Raw genomic sequence first — 21,959 nt, 5'->3', positions numbered from 1 at the left:
GATCTATGTGTCTGTATTTGTTCTGGTACCATACTGTTTTGATCACTGTAGCTTTGTAGTGTAATTTGAAATCAGGGAGCATGATTCCTACAGCTTTGTTCTTCTTTCTCAAGATTGTTTTGGCTATTTGGAGTCCAGGGGGCCCCGGCTCTGTTGCCAGCCTGCTGGTGGCTGGGTAAGCCCCTGGAGATAATAGGGTCCCCAACCTTACTTGTTACATAAGTAAGTAAGTTTTGCGACCCATTCTGTGTCACTGAAATGGGCTGCCAATCTTTTTGACCCCAGGAACTGGTTTCGTGGAAGACAGTTTTTCCACGGACCTGGGTTGGGGGGTGGTTTGGGGATGATTTGAGCGCATTACATTTATTGTGCACTTTATTTCTATTATTATTACATTGTAATATATAATGAAATAATTATACAACTCACCATAATGCAGAATCAGTGGGAACCCTGAGCTTGTTTTCCTGCAACTAGATGGTCCCATCTGGGGGTGATGGGAGACAGTGACACCCAAAGTGTGTTGCTTATGTCAAGTGTACTCCGTAATCTGTTTTGGTTGCTGTCACTGCAGAAAACCCTGCTTCACAGAGATAGGATGTTGGAAATGGAAGCAGGCTTTTCAGTGCTTTTGTGGGAATCTCAGGATATTCTGCCTTAACTTTAACCCAGAACGTATGGAGATTTGAAGTTGTCTCAAACATACTTTTAAGGTCACCATCATTTGTGATTTCAAGCAGTTGATTCTCTTCTAGCACAAAGTCAATTCACCTGGCTTATTCACAAATGGGTTACGGATCCATTCCTTCCCAGTTCAGGGGTATTTTGTGGCTGGGAAGTAATGCTCAAATTCTTTTGAAAGCTGAGATAGGTGATCATGCACCAGCTGGGAGAAAGAAGGCCCTGGCTCAGTCTCTTTCAAAATCTCTGCTAATGTTTGAAACATGTCAAGAATCCCAAAGTTAACTTGTTGCCCCCATAAATCCAGTTTGGCTTTGAATGCAGCCACTTTATCTGCCGACTTGAACACAGTTGTCATTCTCCCCTGAAGTGACAGATTGAGTTCGTTAAGCAGGTTGAATATGTGACACAAGTAAGCAAGTTTTGCGACCCATTCTGTGTCACTGAAATGTGCTGCCAGTGGTGACTGCTTTTCTAAAAGAAGTCTCTGGAGCAGCTCTCATAACTCAAAAACTCTGGCCAGTGATCTACCTTTAGAAAGCCATCTCACTTCTGTGTATAAGAGAAGATGTGTGTGTTCTGCGTCCATCTCCTCACAGAGCTGTGCAAACAGATGTGAGTTAAGGGCATGTACTTTAATGTACACGCAGTCAAACCTCTCTGCTAATGATAATCTGTATTTGCAGCCACTCCCCAGCGCTAGCATCACCACCTCAGCTCCACCTCAGATCATCAGGCATTAGATTCTCATAAGGAGTGCACAGCCTAGATCCCTTGAACGTGCATTTCACAGTAGGGTTTGCATCCCTCGCATGCGCAGTTCACCGCAGGGTTCGTGCTCCTATGAGAATCTAATGCTGCCGATGATCTGAAAGGAGGCAGAGCTCAGGTGGTAATGCAAGCAATGGGGAGCGGCTGTAAATACAGATGAAGCTTGACTTGCTCGCCCACCGCTCACCTCCTGCTGCGTGGCCCCATTCCTAACAGGCCATGGACTGTTACGGGTCTGTGGCCCAGGGGTTAGGGACCCCTGGGCTGGAGGGAGGACTCCAGAATGGTGCTTGCATCAGTGTCGTTGTGGTAGGACAAGCTCCCCCAAATGGCTACTAGCAGCATCTGTGTCCCCAGGAGGTGTCTCGGTTGCTTTCTGCCTCTTTCGGAGGTTCTCCAAAGTCAGCAAATGGATCTGAACCAGGCTCCTTTGAAATTCCTGCCTCTCAGCCGAGTCTTGGAGTATGTGAGATTTTGTGTGTGCCCTTTAAGAGCAGAGTCTTTGTTTCCTACAGCCCTCTGGCTCTCCTATGCAAGCTCCACTGGCCTTCAAAGCCAGATGTTCTGGGAACTCGTTTTCCTGGTGCAGTACCCCAGGGTGGTGAGCCCAATCTGAGGCTAGGATCCCTAACTCCTTGGGGAGAACCTCTGTAATTATGATTATCCTCTCATTTGTGGGTTACCTACCTGAGGGTATGGGTCTTGGCTATATTGCATCTTTGCCCCTCCTATCCATCTCATTATGGTTTCTTTTTCATATCTTTAGTTGTGAAAAATCTTTTCTGCTGGTCTTTAGTTTGTTCTCATAGATAGTTGCTCTGTAAATAGTTGTGATTTTGGTTTGCCCGTGGGAGGAGGTGAGCTCAGGGTCTTCCTACTTTGCCATCTTGGCCACCCTTGATTATCTTTTCGTGTGCTATTTGCCATCTGTATATCTTCTTTGATGAAGTGTCTGTTCAGATCTTTTGATCATTTTTAAGTTGGGTTGTTTTTTTTCTTATTGTTGAGTTTTAAAAGTGCTTTGTATATTCTGGATACAAGTTCTTTATCAGATATGTGTTTTGCAGATACATTCTCCCAATCTGTGGCTTATTTTTTTAATTGTCTTAAACTGCCTTCATTTTTACTACTTTTTTCTTCAACATATGACATGGCTGTGGAGAAATTGGTATCCTTACACACTGTTGGTGGGAATATAAAATGGTGCAGCCACTTTGGAAAGCACTCTGGCAGTACCTCAAATGCTGAAACAGAGTTACCTTATGACCCAGAAATTTTACTTCTAGATATATACCCTAGATATACACCCAAGAGAAACAGAAACACGTGTCTGTATGAAAATGTATTCAGGACTTCCCTGGAGGTCCAGTGGTTAAGACTCTGTGCTCCCAATGAAGGGGGCATGGGTTTGATCCCTGGTCAGGGAAGATCCTGTATGCCACATGGCATGGTCAAAAAAAAAGTGTTCATAAATATTCATAGCAGCATTATTCACGACAGCCAAAAAGATGGAAATGACCATCAGTGAACAAATGGATAAGCAAAACTGTGGTATATCCTTTCAAGGAATATTATTTGACCATAAAAAGGAATGAAGTACTGGTACATGCTACAACTTGGATGAATCTTGAAAATGTGCTAAGTGAAAGAAGCCAGTTTCAAAATCCTAATTATTGTATGAATACATTCATATAAACTTTTAGAAAGGGAAATCTATATATTATACAATGGAATGTTATTCAGTGTTTAAAAAGAAGAAAATCCTGCCGTTTGTGACATGGATGAACCTTGAGGATACTATGCTAATTGAAAGAAACTGGACACAGAAAGACAAATACTGCATGATCTCACTTATATGTGCATTCTAAAATAGTCAGACGCACAGAGGTAGAGAGTGGAATGGTGGTTACCAGGGGTTGGGGGTAGAGGGAAATGAGGAGATGCTGGTCAAGGGGTACAAAATTTCAGTTATGCAAGATGAATAGGTTTTGGATATCTAATGTATAACAATGTGAATATAGTCAACAATACTGTTTTGTGTACTTCACATTTGCTAAGAAGGTAGATCTTAAGAGTTATCAGTGAAAGAAAGAGAGAAAGAAAAATAGTGGTAACTATGTAAGGTAATGGGTATGTTAACTGAATTGTCATTATTTCACAGTGGATACATATATCAAATCATCACGTTGTACACCTTAAATATGTACAATTTTAAATTGTCAATTATACCTCAGTAAAGCTGGGGAAAAAAGAATAAATGGATTCAAAGTGAAAAGTTCCAAAGAGGGATATATCATATTGATACAAAGACAAATTGTCAAGATTAATTAAAGTTGAGAGTATGTATGAGCAACAACATAGCTTTAAAAAAAACACAGCTTGGGCTTCCATGGTGGTGCAGTGGTTAAGAATCCACCTGCCATTGTGCGGTTTCTCTTCAAAACGCATAAATCTTTCGCCTTTTACTGAAGATTTTCGTGAAGAATCCACCTGCCAATGCAGGGGACACGGGTTCGAGCCCTGGTCCGGGAAGATCCCACATGCCGTGGAGCAACTAAGCCTGTGTGCCACAACTACTGAGCCTGCACTCTAGAGCCCGCAAGCCACAAGTACTGAGCCCATGTGCCACAACTACTGAAGTCCGCGCACCTAGAGCTGGTGCTCTGCAACAAGAGAAGCCACCACAGTGAGAAGCCCGCACACTGCAACGAAGAGTAGCCCTCACTCACCAGAACTAGAGAAAGCCCACATGCAGCAACAAAGGCCCAGCTCAGCCTAAAATAAATAAATAAATTTAAAAATTTATAAAAACAAAACAAAAAAACCACACAGCTTTATTGAAATATAACTCATATACTATGCATTTCACACAAACTGTACAACACAGTGGTTTTTAGTATATTCATAGATGTGTGCAACCACCACCACAATCAACTTTAGAACACTTTCATCACCTCAAAAAGAAACCTCGTACCCTTTAGTTATTATCTCTTCCTCCACCACTCCTACCCCAGCTGTGAACAACCAGTAATCTACTTTCCATCACTACAAATTCTCTTCCTCTTCACAGGGCTTTCTGGTGTTGATTGTTGAGGGCTACAGTTGTCCATTTGTTTAGGGAGAGTAAGAAACTTGGATCAAAAGTCTTATTGGGGCTGTATTTAAGTGTGGGATGTCTATTAGACGTTCAAGGGGAGATGTCAGATCTGCTGTTGAGTATGTCTCTTCATAGACTTAATGGGCTGGATTTGAGGGTATCTAAAGTTCCTGTCAACCATATTAAAAACATCCAACAAGTTGCTGAATGATTTAATAAATTAGAGTGTATACATACAATGCTATCACATGAATTGGCATGCAAGGATAATTTTTAAATTGAAAAAAGTAGATAATAAAAGTGCATATGGTTTGCTTCCATTTCCAAGAATACAACGTAATATAATAATATACATTTTGTTGCGGGCTTGGAAGCAGATAGACTAAAATATAAGCAGTGGTTATATCAGGTGCTGAGATTTGGTGTGGTTTTATTCTTTTTAAGTCGTTATTGTTTAAAATGTCTCCAGGACTTCCCCAGTGGCACACAGGTTAAGAATCTGCCTGCTAATGCAGGGGACACAGTTTGAGCCCTGGTCCGGGAAGATCCCACATGCCGCGGAGCAACTAAGCCCGTGCGCCACAACTACTGAGCCTGTGCTCTAGAGCCCGTGAGCCACAACTACTGAAGCCTATGCGCCTAGAGCCCGTGCTCCGTAACGAGAGAAGCCACCACAGTGAGAAGCCTGTGCACCACAACAAAGAGTAGCCCCGGCTCACTGCAACTAGAGAAAGCCCGCGTGCAGCAACGAAGACCCAACGCAGCCAAAAATAAATAAATAAATAAATTTAAATAGATAAATAAAATGTCTCAAATAATCATGTGTTACCTGTGTAATCAAGGTAACTTAAATAAGGTTTCTTAAATAAGGTAAGTCCATAAAGGTCTTTCCCATCAGGTCAGTCTGCGGCTGGGTCATCTGTCAGGTGAAGGATGTCAAGGTGATCAGGGTGATGAGGGACAGATGCAAAGGCGGAAAGCCAAAGAGGCCCCGCCCAAGAGCCGAGTCGTGGGGGGCGGGGGGCGGTCCAAAGGGCACCGCCCCTGCGCGTCATGTGCTGTCCGGCAGCCAATAGCCGCCTCCGAGCCCACCTAGGGGACGGGGCGGGGCGTCCAGTTGGCGTCACCAGGACAACGGGCGTTGCCGGCGCCGTGTGACTCTGGGCTGTGGGCGCGCTTGTGGCTCTTCGGCCATGGTGAGTTTGGGGCCCTTGCAGCCCGGCCGCCTGGCCCTTCCCCGCCCGGGCTGGGTCGCAGGGCGGCCGCCTTATGGGCTGGGGCGGGCAGCGCTGGGGTCGCAGAGAGGCCGGGCTGCGGCCTGCGGGGCTGCCGGGCAGAGCAGGACTGGGCGGACCCGCGGGAGGGGGACCCCTTGGAGAGCCGGAGCGCCCGCCCGCTGCCCAGGGCCGCGTTCTCACCTTTGAGTGCCTGGCTGGGACCCTCAACCGGCCGGTCGCCGGACAGCGTGACGCTGTTTGGCCCCGGCGAGCCTAGGAAGCCACTGAGAGAGGGTGTGGTTAGAAAGAAATAAAAAAGGATATGTATGAATATCATATGCCACATATATTCATACCAACGCTGTATTGCAGTCTACGTGCTTCCTGTCTTGTTTTTATGCAGTTATGTTAGTAATATACAAATAGGTATTTCTTTGAAATTTATCATTCTGACAGGTTTTTTAGCATGTGGAAATTTAAATTTGTAATTTTGGAGATTCCTCCCTCCTTTTTAAAAATGGGGATATTAAGCTGGAGTTTTTTCGTGCATGCAGCACCCTCACTCAGGGATTCAATTCATAATTAGTGCGCGGTAAACGTCTTAAATCATGACCTTTATTCAATAAACTTGAGAGTGAATGGACATTCCCACCTGGTCCCCATTAAGCACGTTTTTTAAAAACCTAACCTGAAGACTCAGCTCAGGTATTGGCTTGAATAGGCAGGATTCAGGGAATTGCCAACCAGATGTGTGAATTCTCCAGAAGCCTCCAAAGGGTGTGAAAGAAGAGAGGGGCTGGATTCTCTGCTTGGGGACACACCTTTGGTATAGAATATTTGAGAGGGAGTGGGGGTGGGGAATAAGAAAACGCCTAGTTTGAGAAACAGTTTCTTTAACGGTTCGTAATTTCGTATAGATTTGCTCCTTATCTGCAGGGGTTAGTGGAAGAGCTAATAAGCTGAGGATGCAGGGTGCTCCCCAAGTGGCAGTCAGCCTTCTGGAGAGAGAAACTGCCCATGGGAATCCTGGCTAGCTCTGCGTTTTCTTAATAATTAAGGTAGTAAGGGAATGTGGATGATCTGTGTCTCATTGACTCTGGAAAAACAACCGCCAGGTGTGTGGCCTGTTGATAGCAGGAAAAAAAATCACCCACAAATTAACAGTAGTGCCTTCTTTATTTTGTGTGTGTTTCTTTCAAATTCTGAATTGCTTTAAGTGAAAATTAATGGAACCAGCAAGAGTTTCAGGAAATGAATTTTACAAAAATCTAAGTGTTTTAAATGTTGCAGTGCCTTGCTTTTACATGTTATCTGTGTGAAAAGCCCTTATGATTATAGGAAGGAGAAAAAGAATATTCAGGAGTTACATATTCACAGCTTTCTCTCTGAAGTCTCATATTCCTCCTGTTGTCCATTCTCCTTTTCTTCTCCTTTGTCTACCCCTTCCATCCTGACCTACAGTCCACCTTGATTCACTGTTGTAAATTTTAGAGTTTTATTTACTCTAAAATAAAAGCATTTTATTGTACTTACGTACTAGTGGTTGCTTTGCTAAACTTAGAAATGCTTTGCTTTTTGTATATCTTTAAGCATTAAGAATTTAATTCATGGAAGGGATTTAATTGGGTGGTAAGATGATGCCTCGGCTCCAGGGGAAAAGGGGAATGGTTGGTATAGCAGCGGGGATGAGGAGGCTCCTTCTGTAATCCCCCAAACTGTATTCGAGATCATAAAATAACCCTTCATTAAATGCTTGAATCTAAACGTACAGCTTTAGCATTTGATATTTATGACTTTGCACATGAATTTTGGAGCTCTGCTTAGCTATTTTTCAGTGAAAGTTTCTTCAGTTAAGCCACTTGTTTCTATTGAATCTAAATAATAATGAGAGCTGACATTTATTGTGTACATTTTATGTGTGAGACATTTTTATAAGCACCTTACGTGTCTTAATTAACCATCACAACCACCTTATAAGGAGAATACCTTTTCCCCATTTGAGAGATGAGGAAATTGAGGCACAGAGAGGTAAAGTAACTTGCCCCAGTCACCCAGCCAGATTTCAAAACCAGGCATCTTGTCTCAGAACCTACTTATGGGACTTCCCTAGTGGTGCAGTGGTTAAGCATCTACCTGCTAGTGAAGGGCACACGGGTTCGAGCCCTGGTCCAGGAAGATCCCACAAGCAGCTAAGCCCGTGTGCCACAGCTACTGAGCCTGCGCTCTAGAGCCCATGAGCCACAACTACTGAGGCTGCATACCACAACTACTGAAGCCCGTGCACCTAGAGCCCTGCTCCACAACAAGAGAAGCCACCACAATGAAGAGTAGCCACCGCTCGACACAACTAGAGAAAGCCTGTGCGCAGCAACAAAGACCCAATGCAGCCATAAATAAGTAAATTAGTTACAAAAAAGAACCTGCTTATGGTTTTGGATTATAATGTACAGTGTATCGTTATATGTTCCTCAATATATATGCTATTTATATGTTAGGAAATTAGTTTTCTCTCTTACTTGGATTTTAATGTTTTGAGCACTTATGTATACAGACACTTGTATTTTGTTGTTCTTGGCACTGGACTGGATGCTGTAGAACAGAGTAGGCACTCCTAACCTTCTCTCCTCTCCTCTTTCACACAGATGAGATGAAGAGACATCAGTGAAGACAGATGATTGGATTAGGGTTCATACTCCTGGCTGTGATAGCATTTAAAGTTTCTCCTGTCATTTCAGTTTGTGCTCAGGAATTGGCACCTGCTTTTGTGAATCACAAAGACCAGCTTTTTTTTTTTTTTTTAATTTTATTGAAGTGTAGTTGATTTGCAATGTGGTGCCAATCTCTGCTGTACAGCAAAGTGACTCAGTTATACACATACAAACATTCTTTTTTTTAAATATTCTTTTCTATTATGATTTATCCCAGGAGATTGGATATAGTTCCCTGTGCTATACAGTAGGACCTTGTTGTTTACCCATTCTATATATAATAGTTTGCATCTGCTAACCCCAAACTCCCACTCCATCCCTCCCCTAACCCCCTCCCCCTTGGCAGCCACAAGTCTGTTCTCTATGTCCGTGAGTCTATTTCTGTTTCATAGATAGGTTCACTTGTGTCATGTTGTAGATTCCACATATAAATGATATCATATGGTATTTGTCTTTCTCTTTCTGACTTACTTCACTTAGCATGATAATCTCTGGTTGTATCCATGTTGCTGCAAATGGCATTATTTCATTCTTTTTTATGGCTGAGTAAGTAGTATTCCATTGTATATATGTACCACATCTTCTTTATCCATTCATCCGTCAGTGGACATTTAGGTTGTTTCCATGTCTTGGCTATTGTGGGTAGTGCTTCTATGAACATAGGGGTGCGTGTATCTTTTTGAACTATAGTTTTCTCTGGGTATATGCCCAGGAGTTGGATTGTTGGATCATATGGTAATTCGATTTTTAGTTTTCTGAGGAACCTCCATACTATTTTCCAGAATGGCTGCACCAACTTACATTCCCACCGACAGTGTAGGAGGTTTCCCTTTTCTCCACACCCTCTCTAGCACGTGTTATTTGTAGACTTTTTTTTTTTTTTTTTTGCCGTACGTAGGCCTCTCACTGTTGTGGCCTCTCCTGTTGCGGAGCACAGGCTCAACGGCCATGGCTCTTGGGCCTAGCCGCTCCGCTGCATGTGGAATCTTCCCGGACCAGGACACGAACCCATGTCCCCTGCATCGGCAGGCAGACTCTCAACCACTGCGCCACCAGGGAAGCCCCTATTTGTAGACTTTTTAATGATGGCCATTCTGACCAGTGTGAGGTGGTACCTCACTGTAGTTTTGATTTGCATTTCTCTCATGATTAGTGATGTTGAGCATCTTTTCATGTGCCTACTGGCCATCTGTATGTCTTCTTTGGAGAAATGCCTATTAAGGCAGTGATCCCCAACCTTTTTGGCACCAGGGACTGGTTTCATGGAAGACAATTTTTCCATTGGGGTGGGGGGTGCAGTAATGCGAGTGATGGTTAGCGGCATATGAAGCTTCCCTCACTTGCCCACTGCTCACCTTCTGCTGTGTGGCCCCGTTCCTAACAGGCCACGGACCAGTAGTGGTCCACGGCCCGGGAGTTGGGGACCCCTGTATTAAGGTTTTCTGCCCATTTTTCTTTTTTAAAAAAATATTTTTTTGATGTGGACCATTTTTTAAAGTCTTTATTGAATTTGTTACAGTATTGCTTCTGTTTTACGTTTTGGTTTTTTGCCCACGAGGTATGTGGGAATCGTAGCTCCCTGACCAGGGATCAAACCCGCACCCCCTGCATTAGAAGGTGAAGTCTCAACCACTGGACTGCCAGGGAAGTCCCCTTCTGCCCATTTTTCGATTGGGTTGTTTGTTTTTTTGTTGTTGAGTTGTATGAGCTGTTTGTATATTTTGGAGATTAAGCCCTTATTGGTCTCATCATTTGCGAATATTTTCTCCCATTCCGTAGGTTGTCTTTTCTTTTCTTCCTTTTTTTTTTTTTCCCCATGGTTTCCTTTGCTGTGTAAAAGCTTGTAAGTTTATTAGGTCCCATTTGTTTATTTTTGTTTTTATTTCTATTGCCTTGGGAGACTGACCTAAGAAAACATTGGTATGATTTATAAGACCAGCTTTTAATGTAAAGCCATTTAGATTTGGGGGATGAAACTATTTTTAAAAGTAAAATTTTATTTTCTGAGATTTTTCCTAATAAAAAATTTCACATTTATTTTAGTTGTATATGCTAAGACTGTTACAAAAAGACATCAAATAACTATTTAAACTTTAATTCATATGGATTAAAATATATACGTTGGGATACCTCTTGTCAGCAGGTTTTTGTTATTGCTTACCACTTTAGCTTGTAAGGCAGATTTATTTTTTGGAAATAATAAAATAACGTATCATACAGTTTTCCCATTTTAATTCACTTTATTTGGATTTTCTCCCTATTTTGGCCTTTCCTTTCTGTATTTGCCTGTGGTTAGGACTTCTCAGAGGTGTTGAGAAGCACAATAAAATATATTTTATTTTACAGGCAGTTTTGGTCTCTGCCATCACATGGTATAGTTAAGAGGGATTATATAATGAGATCTGTGTTAATAGATATGACAAGACATTTCTCTATGTATTAATTTTTCTACTCTTGTCAAAATTGGTCTTGCTTTTGGCTGCACTGGGGTGGGGGACACATAATTTTTAGTAATTGTAACAATAACTCGTTTTCATGGAACCGTTCCACTGTGCCCAGTTTTAGGCTGATCACTTCATGTTTATCTCATTTAACCCTTCTAACATCGCTATGAGATTAACATCACTGTACCCACTTAACAGGCCTAGTTGATTAGGCAGTTTGCCCAAGGTCACATAGTTGGTGAGTGGCAGAGCCAGGATTTGAACTCAGCTAGTCTGTCTCCAAAGTCTGACGTCTTAACCATCGCACCATGGTTTCTTCCCAAACTAAAGATTGTGCCCAGTGCCTGGCATGAACATACTACCCCAAGATTAAGAGTCTTGGTGTCTTGTCAGCTGAGCCAGCAAGCTCTTTTTCTTTTATGACAGACTCTTTATATGATGTTGTGTAATGACATCCTGAAGGATTTACTTGGCTTTTTTTTTTTTTTTAATACCAGTACAGACCACCAAAGCTCAGATATGGGCAGCCAGGGGTTGGGCTACACTTTTACTTCTGCCTTCCCTGCCTCATTTTGTGTCTCACCTCTACCCTGTGTAGTGTCTACCTCAGCCACTGCCACTTCCAGCACTGGGGTGGTTGGAGCAGGGGGGTCTAGGGAAGCAGAACAGGGCAGTCATTGGGAAAGCTTTTGTGGGGTCACACTCATGGTTCAAACCCAGCTTTTCCAGTTCTCAGTGCTGCCCGTGTAATTGTGTCTTTCTATTAAATTTTCTGTCTCATGGTTTTCTAGACAGCAAATATTTGTGTGTCCCACTATGTGCCAGTCACTGCTTTAGGCAGTGGGTATCCAGTAGTGAATGAAACAGGGAAGCCTCTGCCCTCATGGAGTTTACGTTCTAGCAGTGGGAAGACAGATAATAAACATACAGGTAAGGTGGTGAAGAGTGCTTTGGAGAAAAAGAAAGCTGAGTAAGAGAAAGGAAGTTTTGCAGGATGGGTGAGTGGATGAGAAGTGGGAGGACTTGCTTTTTATGTAGGTGGAAGGGAAGGCCTCTCTGATAAGGTGACATCTGAGCAGAGGATATGTCATGGGAATGCCTAGAGAAAGACCATTTCAGGAAAGGACACAAGTGTAAAGGTCCTGGGGCACTGCCTGGTGTGTTGGAGAAACAGCAAGGAAAACAGTGAGGCTGGAGTGGAGTAAGACATGGCAAGAGGGAAGACCAAGGTAGTCGGTGAGACCAGATTGCCTAGGACTTATAAACCATGTAAAGGAGTTTGCCTTTCCCTTTGAGGGAAGGGGAAATGATTGGTAAAGTTTAAGAAGAATGACAGAATATGACTTATATTTTATAAAAGGACCATTCTGTCTGCTATGTGGAAAATACATGTGGGGTAGGAGGGAGGGGAGAAAGGACAAGAACAGAGGAGACCAGAGAGGACATTATTGGTGCAGTCATCCATAGGATTGGCTGTGGAATAGAAAAGGAAGTCAAGGATGGTTCAGTGATTTGAGCCTGAGCAATAGGAACAGGTTGTCATTTGCTGAGATGAAGACTGTGGGAGGAGTAAATTTAGCGTAGGGATGAAGAAAGGAGTTGGTTTTGGACTTGATAAATTTGTGATCCTTATTAGACATCTAAAATCGAAAGGCATCTAAAGACACACAATTATGTTTTCAGAAACAGTGGGATATTTTAAAAACACAAACTTAATTGAATATTGAAATAATTAGATTTGGAAGAGACTTTTGAGTTTCTCTAGTACAGTCCTTTCATTTTACAAATTAGAAATACTGAGAGGTTAAATGCCTTCCCCAGAGTCAAAAAGCCCTTACTACCTGTTGTGCAGTACAAAGAACCCTAGACTTGGAGTCAGGAGATACAAGTTTATACCGTAGTTTTTCTGGGGTTTTTTTTTTTGGTTGTTGTTTGTTTGTTTTTAGTGCTAAACCTTGGGCAAGTCATTTATCTGCTCCAAGTCTGTTTTTCTTCTATCCTAATGGATAATAAAGACTTCCACTTTCTGTTAGGACTTGGAAAGTTGCAAAAATTAGACATTGCTGTTTCTACCCTAACAGTGGGAAAAGATAGAGAAGCTAGAAAATCTCAGGTCTTTAAAAACCCTCTAGAGAGCTGAGGACACAAAGAAATCTAAATGAATTAAAATCCAGGATGTAATTTGCCCTTCCCAGAAAAAAGGAGACACATAGGTAACTTTCATCCATGGTGGGGACAGCAGGAGGAAGAAGACTCTGCTATAGACAGCTTGGAGAAATCAGCCAAACTTTTACTGCATGGTGGCTGGAGTGACATTTGGAACCCTGAGGAGCCCCAGCCACAGAGCTAGGCTGCACCTCCCTCTCTTTCCCATGGGCCTTCACTGAGTACGTGGATGTAGACCTGTGCTGGAGGCTGGGGCCAAGGGAAGAGAGCTGAGAACATCCTTGAGGTGGGCGGAGCCTTCTGAAGGCTTGGGGCGGGGCAGGAGAGTCAGCAGAAACCTCTCTGAGGCTCTAGGGGCTTTCGCCAAGTGTAAGGCAGGGCCACAATGGATGGGGCCCGCGGGAGAGCTGAGAAATGTCCCTCTGTGGCTATCCAGGTTTTCAATCAGGACAAGGCAAAAGGCTTTCAGACGGTGGAGTTAGAGTAACAGGGCAGAGAGAGAGCTCCTTAAGGAACGGACAGTAGAGGGTGCCTCTGCAGAGCAAAGTACTCCCCAGCTGGCAGCCAGAATGTAAAACAGAGTTCTCACTAGCAGCCTGGTTGTACAGCTCAAAGAGATCTGTGAAGTTTTACTAGTGCTCAGATCCCAACTTCTCCTGAAGGTGAGGTTCTGATGTCACCCTAAAAAAATTTTAAACCATACTTGAACTGAATCTGACTAATGCTACAACAAATCTGAAACCCAGGTCAACTAGAGATTAAAAGGATTCAATACCCGCCCCCCCCCCCGCCCCCCAGCAACCTAATTGAAGGAGGAACTGCCCTTTATGGAGGTAAATTACTTTAAAAAAATTCAGGTGTAATTGACATATAACATATTAGTTTAAGCTGTACAACAGAATGATTTGATATTTGTATATATTGTAAATGATCACCACAATAAGTCTAGTTAACATCTGTCACCATACATAGTTAGAGAATTTTTTTTCTTGTGAGGAGAATTTTTAAGATTTACTCTTCTAGCACTTTCAAATATGCCATACAGTAGTAACAACTATAGTTACCATGCTGTATATTACATCCCCATGACTTATTCATGTTATAACTGGAAGTTTGTACCTTTTGACCCCCTTCACCCATTTTGCCCACCCTCCCATTCCCCACCTCTGGAACCATAAATCTGTATATATATGAGCTCATTTTTTTTTTTTATGATTACACATATAAGATCATTTGTCTTTTTTCTTTCAAAGTGTTTGTCTTTCATTGTGTGACTTATTTCACTTAGCATAATGCCCTCAAAGTCCATCCACGTTGTTGCAAGTGTGAAAAATTTCCTTCTTTTTTATGGTTGAATAATATTCCATTGTATATATCTACCATATTTTCTTTATCCATTCATTTATCGATAGACATTTCAGTTGTTTCCATATCTTGGCTATTGTACATAATGCTTCAGTGAACATAGGAGTGCCTATATCTTTTGAAACAATGTTTTTGTTTTCTTCAGAAAAATACCCTGAAGTGGAATTCCTGGATCGTATGGTAGTTCTGTTTTTTAATTTGTTGAGGAACCTCCATACTGTTTTCCACAGTGGCTGCATCAATTTACATTCCTACCAATAGTGCATAAGGGTTCCCTTTTTTCCACATTCTCACCAACACTTGTTATTTGTTGTCTTTTTGGTAATAGCCATTCTGACAGGTGTGAGGTGGTATCTCATTGTGGTTTTGATTTGTATTTCCCTGATGATTAGTGATGTTGAGCACCAATTGATGTACTTGTTGGCCATCTGTATGTCTTTGGAAAGATACCTAGTTAGATCCTTTCCCCATCTTTTAATTGGATTTCTTGTTGGATATTAACTTCTTATCAAATACATGATTTGCAAAATCATTCAGTAGGTTATATTTTCATTTTGTTGATGGTTTGCTTTGCTGAGCAGAAGCTTTTTAGTTTGATGTAGTCCAACTTGTTTATTTTTGCTTTTGTTGCCTTTTCTTTTGGTGTCAAGTCCAAAAAATCATCTCCATAACTTATGTCAAGGAGCTTACAGCCTGTTTTTTTCTAGGAGTGTTATGTTTTCAGATCTTACATTGAAAGCCTGTCATCCATTCTAAGTTAATTTTTGTGTATGGTATAAGACAGGGATCCAGTTTCATTCTCTTGCATGTGGCTGTCCAGTTTTCCCAGCACCATTTATTGAAGAGACTGTCTTTTCTCCATTGTATATTCTTTCTTCCTTTGTCATAAGTTAATTAACTATAAGTGTGTGGGTTTACTTCTGGGCTGTCTGTTCTGTTCCATTGATCTGTGTGTCTGTTTTTCTACTAGTACCATAGTTTTTTTTTTTTTTTTTTGCGGTACGCGAGCCTCTCACTGTTGTGGCCTCTCCCGTTGCGGAGCACAGGCTCTGGACGCGCAGGCTCAGCAGCCGTGGCTTACGGGCCTAGCCGCTCGGCGGCATGCGGGATCTTCCCGGACTGGGGCACGAACCTGTGTCCCCTGCATTGGCAGGTGGACTCTCAATGACTGCGCCACCAGGGAAGCCCTAGTACCATACTTTTTGATTACTCTAGCTTTGTAGTATACTCTGAAGTCAGGGAGCATGATTCCTCCAGCTCTGTTCTTCTTTCCCAAGATGGTTTTAGTTATTCGAGGTCTTTTGTGTTTCCATACAAATTTTGAGATTATTTGTTCTAGTTCTATGAAAAGTGCCCTGGGTATATTTTGATAGGGATTGCATTGAATCTATAGATTGCCTTGCGTAGTATGGTCACTTTAACAATATTAATTTTTCCAATACAAGAATACAAGGTATATCTTTTCATCTGTTTGTGTCATCTTCGATTTCTTCACCTTATAGTGTTATAGTCTTTTAATGTCTTACAGTTTTCCGAATACAGGTATTTTACCTCCTTAGGTAGGTTTATTTGTAGTTATTTTATTCTTTTTGATGAGATGGTAAATGGGATTGTTTCCTTATCTTTTTTTTTTTAAGATTTAATTTTATTTATTTTTGGCTGTGTTGGGTCTTTGTTGCTGCACGTGGGCTTTCTCTAGTTGTGGCGAGTGGGGGCTACTCTTTGTTGCGGTGCATGGGTTTCTTGTTGCAGTGGCTTCTCTTGTTGTGGAGCACAGGCTCTAGGTATGTGGACTTCAGTAGTTGCAGCACGCAGACTCAGTAGTTGTGGCGCATGGGCTTAGTTGCTCCGCGGCATGTGGGATCTTCCTGGACCAGGGATTGAACCCGTGTCCTGTGCACTGACAGGTGGATTCCTATCCACTGCGCCACCAGGGAAGTCCCTGTTTCCATATCTTACAGTTCATTGTCAATGCATAGAAATGCAACAGATTTCTGTATATCAATTTTGTATCCTGCAACTTTACCAGATTCATTAATAAGCTGTAGTAGTTTCTGGTGGCATCTTTAGGATTTTCTACACTTAGTATCATGCAAATAGTGACAGTTTTACTTCTTCCTTTCCAAATTTGGATTTATTTCTTTTTCTTGTCTGATTGCTGTGGCTAGGACTTCCAGTACTCTGTTGAATAAAAGTGGTGAGAGTGGGCATGTAATTAACCCACCTAAATGCTTTCAGCTTCTCACCATTGAGTATGATATTAGCTGTGGGTTTGTCACATATGGCCTTTAGTATGTTGATGTATGTTTCCTCTAGGCCCACTTTCTAGAGAGTTTTTATCATAAATTGATGTCAAATATTGTCAAAGGCTTTTTCTGCATCTGTTGAAATAATCATATGGTTTTTATTCTTCAATCTGTTAATGTGGTGTATCACATTGATTTTGCAGATATTGAAAAATTCTTGCATCCCTGGGATAAATCCCACTTGATTATGGAGTATGATTCTTTTAATGTATTGTGGGAATCAGTTTGCTAATATTGTGTTGAGGATTTTTGTATCTTGTTCATCAGTGATATTGGCCTGTAATTTTCTTTTTTTGTGATATCCTTGGTTTTGGTATCAGGGTGATGCTGGCCTCACAGAATGAATTTGGAAGTGTTCCTTCCTCTGCAGTTTCTTTTTTTGGGGAGGGAGAATAGTTTGAGTAGGGTAGGTGTTTAACTCTTCTCTGAATGTTTAGTAGAATTCACCTGTGAAGCCATCTGATCCTGGACTTTTCTTTGTTGGGAGTTTTTAAATTACTGATTCAATTTCATTATTGGTAATTGGTCTGTTCATATTTTCTATTTCTTCCTGGTTCAATCTTGGGAGATTGTACATTTCTAAGAATTTGTCCATTTCTTCTAAGCTGTCCATTTTATTGGCATATAGTTGTTTGATCACTGTTGTCTTATGATCCTTTTATTTCTGTGGTGTCACTTCTTTTTCATCTCTGATTTTATTGGGTTTTCTTGATAAATTTGGCTAAAGGTTTATCAATTTTGTTTATCTTTGCAAAGAACCAACTTTGAGTTTCATTGATCTTTTCTATTTTTTTAGTCTCTATTTCATTTATTTCTGCTCTCATCTTTATGATTTCTTTCCTTCTACTAACTTTGGGTTTTGTTTGTTCTTTCTCTAGTTCCTTTAGATGTAAGTTTAGGTTGTTTGAGATTTTTCTTGTTTCCTGAGGTAAACTTGTATTGCTGTAAACTTCCCTCTTAGAACTGTTTTTGTGGCATCCCAGTGGTTTTGGATCATCGTGTTTTTATTTTCATTTGTCTCTAGGTATTTTTGATTTCCTCTTTGATTTCTTTAATGATCCATTGGTGGTTTAGTAGCATATTGTTTAGCCTCCATGTGTTTGTGTTCATTGCATTTTTTTCCCCTTGTAGTTGATTTTTAGTCTCATAGCGTTGTGGTTGGAAAAGATACTTGATATTATTTCAGTTTTCTTAAATTTACTGAGGCTTGTTTTGAAGCCTAACATGTGATCTATCCTGGAGAATGTTCCATGTGCACTTGAAAAGAATGTTTATTCTGCTGCTTCTGGCTGCAATGCTCTTTATGTATCAGTTAAGTCCATCTCATCTAATGTGTCATTTCAGGCCAGTGTTTCCTTACTGATTTTCTGTCTAGATGATCTGTTCATCTATGTAAGTGAGGTGTTAAATTCCTCTACTATTATGTTACTGTTGATTTCTTTTATGTCTATTAATATTTGCCTTATATATTGAGGTGCTCCTGTGTTGGGTGCATATATATTTACAATTGTTCTGTCTTCTTCTTGGATTGATCTCTTGATCATTATGTAGTGTGCTTCTTTGTAACAATCTTTATTTTAAAGTATGTTTTATCTGATAAAAGTATTGCTATTCTGGCTTTTTTTTTGATTTCCATTTGCATGGAATACCTTTTCCATCCCCTCACTTTCAGTATTTTGTGTCTTTAGATCTGAAGTGAGTCTCTTGTAGGCAGCATATATATGGGTCTTGTTTTTGTATCCATTGAGCCACGCTGTGTCTTTTGATTGGAACATATAGCCTGTTTACAGTTAAGGTAATTATTGATATGTATGTTCTTGTTGCCATTTTTTTAATTGTTTGGGGTTTGTTTTGTTTTGTCTTTTTCTTCTTCTTTTGTTCTTGTGATTTGACTATTTTTAGTGTTATATTTGGATTCCTTTTTCTTTTTTTGTGTATATCTATTTTTGATTTTTGGTTTGTGGTTACCATGAGATTTTTATATAGCAATCTATATATATGTGATTAAGTTGCCGATCTCTTACTTTCAACTGTGTTTTAATAACCCTGTCTTTGTACTCTTCTCCCCTCACAATTACTGTTTTTATATCGTATCTTTTATCTAATTGCTTTTTGTATCCCTTAACTGCTTAAATGATTTTGATAGTGATTTTACTACCTTCGTCTTTTAACCTTCCTACTCACTTTATGTGTGGATGATTCCCTACCTTTACTGTGTGTTTGCCTTTACGGATGAGCTTTTTCATTTCATAATTTTCATGTTTCTCATTGTGGCCTTTTCTTTTTTCACCTGGAGAAGTTCCTTTAATATTTGTTGTAAAGCTGATTTGATGGTGCTGAACTCTTTTAGCTTTTGCTTGTTTGTAAAGCTTTTGATTTTTCTATCAAATCTGAAAGAAAGGCTTTCTGGATAGAGTATTTCTTGGTTGTAGGTTGCAGGTTCTTCTCTTTCATCATTTAAAATATATCATGCCACTCCCTTCTGGCCTGCAGGGTTTCTGCTGAAAAATCAGCTGATAGGCTTATGGGAGTTCCCTTGGATGTTATTTGTTGCTTTTCCCTTGCTGCTTTTAAGATTCTCTCTTTATCTTTAATTTTTTGTCATTTTAATTACAATGTGTCTTGATGTGTTACTCTTTGGGTTAATCCTGTATGGAACTCTCTGCCCTTCCTGGACTTGGATGACTGTTTCCTTTTCCAGGTTAGGGAAGTTTTCACCTGTTATTTCTTCAAATATGTTCTCAGCTCCTTTTTATCTCTCTTCTCCTTCTGGGACCCCTATAATGTGAATATTTGTACACTTGATATTGTCCCAAAGGGCTCTTAAACTGTCCTCATTTCTGTTTATTCTTTTTCCTTTTTTCTGTTTAGTGGCAGTGATTTCTACTACTCCATCTCTCAGCTTGCTGATCCATTTTTCTGTATCATTTAGTCTACTGTAGATTCCTTCTAGTATATTTTTCATTTCAGTTATTGTGTTCTTCATCTTTCTCTTTTTTTTAATGTTTTCTCTTTGTTAAAAACTTTTAACTTCTTACTCTGTGCATCCATGTTGTCCTGAGTTCTTTGATCATCTTTATGATCATTACCCTGGACTCTTTTTTGGGTAGATTGCATGTCTCCACTTCACTAAGTTCTTATTCTAGGGTTTTATCTTGTTCCTTCATTTAGAACATGTTCTTCTGTCACCTCATTTTGCCTAAGTTGCTGTTTGTATTTTTTTTTTTTTTTTTTTTTTGCTGTACGTGGGCCTCTCACTGTTGTGGCCTCTCCTGTTGCGGAGCACAGGCTCCGGACGCACAGGCTCAGCGGCCATGGCTCATGGGCCCAGCCGCTCCGCAGCATGTGGGATCTTCCCGGACCAGGGCACGAACCCATGTCCCCTGCATTGGCAGGCAGACTCTCAACCACTGCGCCATCAGGGAAGCCCCGCTGTTTGTATTTTTATGTATCTGGTGGGTTAATTACATTTCCTGACCTCGGAGAAGTATTCTTCTGTAGGAGATGTGCTATGCACCCTAGCAGTGCACTCCCCTATCATGGCCAAGCTATATGTTCTAGCAGTTCCCCCTATGAGGGCTGCATGGTTCCTTCTGTTGTGGCAGGCTGACTATGTGGATAGTCTGGTAGGCTTGGTTGGCCGCTACTCTGGTTGGTTCCCAGGCCATGCTCTGGCCGTGCTTTGGGAGGCTGTTGGCTACTGGTTGGTGGAGCCTAGTCATGAGGCAGCTGACTGCTGTACCCCAGGGGGCCCTGGGGCTAGTCCTGGCTCACTGGTGGGTAGAATCAGGGTCCATAAAACTTTGGGGCTGATGCCCACCTACTGATGGGTGAAGCCAGGTCTTGGTATTAACGCAGGACTACTAGCAGTCACAGTTGGGTCCTGGAGTCTGGCTGTAGTGCCCAGGGATCACAGAGCTGGTGTCAGATAACTGGTGTGTGTGGGGGGGGGCGTTTCCTGACACAGTTGAGTATGGGGTCCAGGGTGTTGGGAAGCTTGTTTTCGCCTGCTAGTGGGAAGGTTTGGGGCCCAGCTGGTCCCAGGGTAGGGTCTGGCCTGCTGTGGGCAGGCTGGGTCTGCAGGCTGTGGGATTGTGGCTTTCTTACGTCTGGTGGCTGCCCCCTCGTGGGTGAGACTTGTCCAATGGCTAGAGCAGCCTTCTGTGAGGGCAGGGCTGGTGCCTGCACATTGGTGGGTGGAGCTGGGTCCTAGCGCTCTGGTGGGCAGGGCCATGTTCAGAGGCAGCTGTGGGCTCAGGAAGTTTTGGGCAGCCTGTCTGCTGATAGGTGGGGTTGTGTCCCCATCTAATTAGTTCCTTTGCCTGAGGCATCCCAGCACTGGTGCCTACAGGCCGTTGGATGGGCCAGGTCTTGGTGCTAATGAGCTAGAGGGAGGGTTCCACAGTGATGCGTGGCAGCACCATTGTCCACGCAGTAGAAGGAGCTCCCAAAAATGGCTGCTGCCAGTGTCTGTGTCCCGAGGGTGAGCCACAGCTCCCCCCCACCTCCCTCCAAGGGGACTCTCCTAGATCAGTAGTTAGGTCTGGCCCAGGCTCCTATCAAATTACTGCTTTTGCCCTGGGTTCTAGAATATGTCAGATTTTGTGTGCACCTTTTAAGAGCCAGGTCTCTGTTTCCCCCAGTCCTTTGAGCCTCCCAAAGTTAAGCTCTGCTGACCTTCAAAGCCAAATGCTCTGGGGGCTTGTCTTCTTGGTGCTTGACTCCTGGGCTGCAGAGCCCGATGTAGGGCTTAGTACTCTCACTCCTGTGGGAGAACCTCTGCAATATAATGATTCTCCAGTTTGTGGGTTGCCCACACCGTTGTATGGAACATGATTATATTGAGAGTCTGCCTCTCCTACCCATCTTGTTGTGGTTCCTCCTTTAATTGTAGAAGATCTTTTTCTGGTAGATCCTGGTCTTTTTCATTGATGGTTGTTCTGCAAATAGTTGTGATTTTGGTGTGCTCGTGAGAGGAGGTGAGCTCAGTGTCTTTCTACTCTGCTATCTTGGCCAGTCTCTCCTCCCTTTCTCTGTCAATTTTTTCTTTTCAGAGAAACATCTCTTAGTTTCATTGATCCTTGTAAATTAATTATTTTTTTATGCACAGTATTTGGTGTGAAATAACAAATTATGAGACATAGAAACAAAGAAATGTGACCCATGGTCAGGAGAAGAGCTAAGAGAAAGTCAGTGATGGTCCA

General features: G+C 41.9%; 1 protein-coding gene across 1 annotated transcript in view; it reads left to right on the top strand.

Moving 5' to 3' along the window:
* The first annotated feature begins 5,669 nt into the window (after window positions 1–5,669).
* Window positions 5,670–21,959, top strand: part of FBXL2 (F-box and leucine rich repeat protein 2) — a 90,891-nt gene continuing 74,601 nt past the window's right edge. Inside the window, 1 exon segment of the mRNA XM_081247306.1 lies at window positions 5,670–5,745. Within this exon segment, the coding sequence (XP_081103432.1) occupies window positions 5,743–5,745 (3 nt within the window). The 5' untranslated portion in view covers window positions 5,670–5,742.

The sequence above is a fragment of the Mesoplodon bidens genome (genome assembly GCF_964165515.1).
Source record: "Mesoplodon bidens genome assembly, chromosome: 10".
Taxonomy (NCBI): domain Eukaryota; kingdom Metazoa; phylum Chordata; class Mammalia; order Artiodactyla; family Ziphiidae; genus Mesoplodon; species Mesoplodon bidens.
This window is presented reverse-complemented; position numbering and strand designations above follow the sequence as displayed.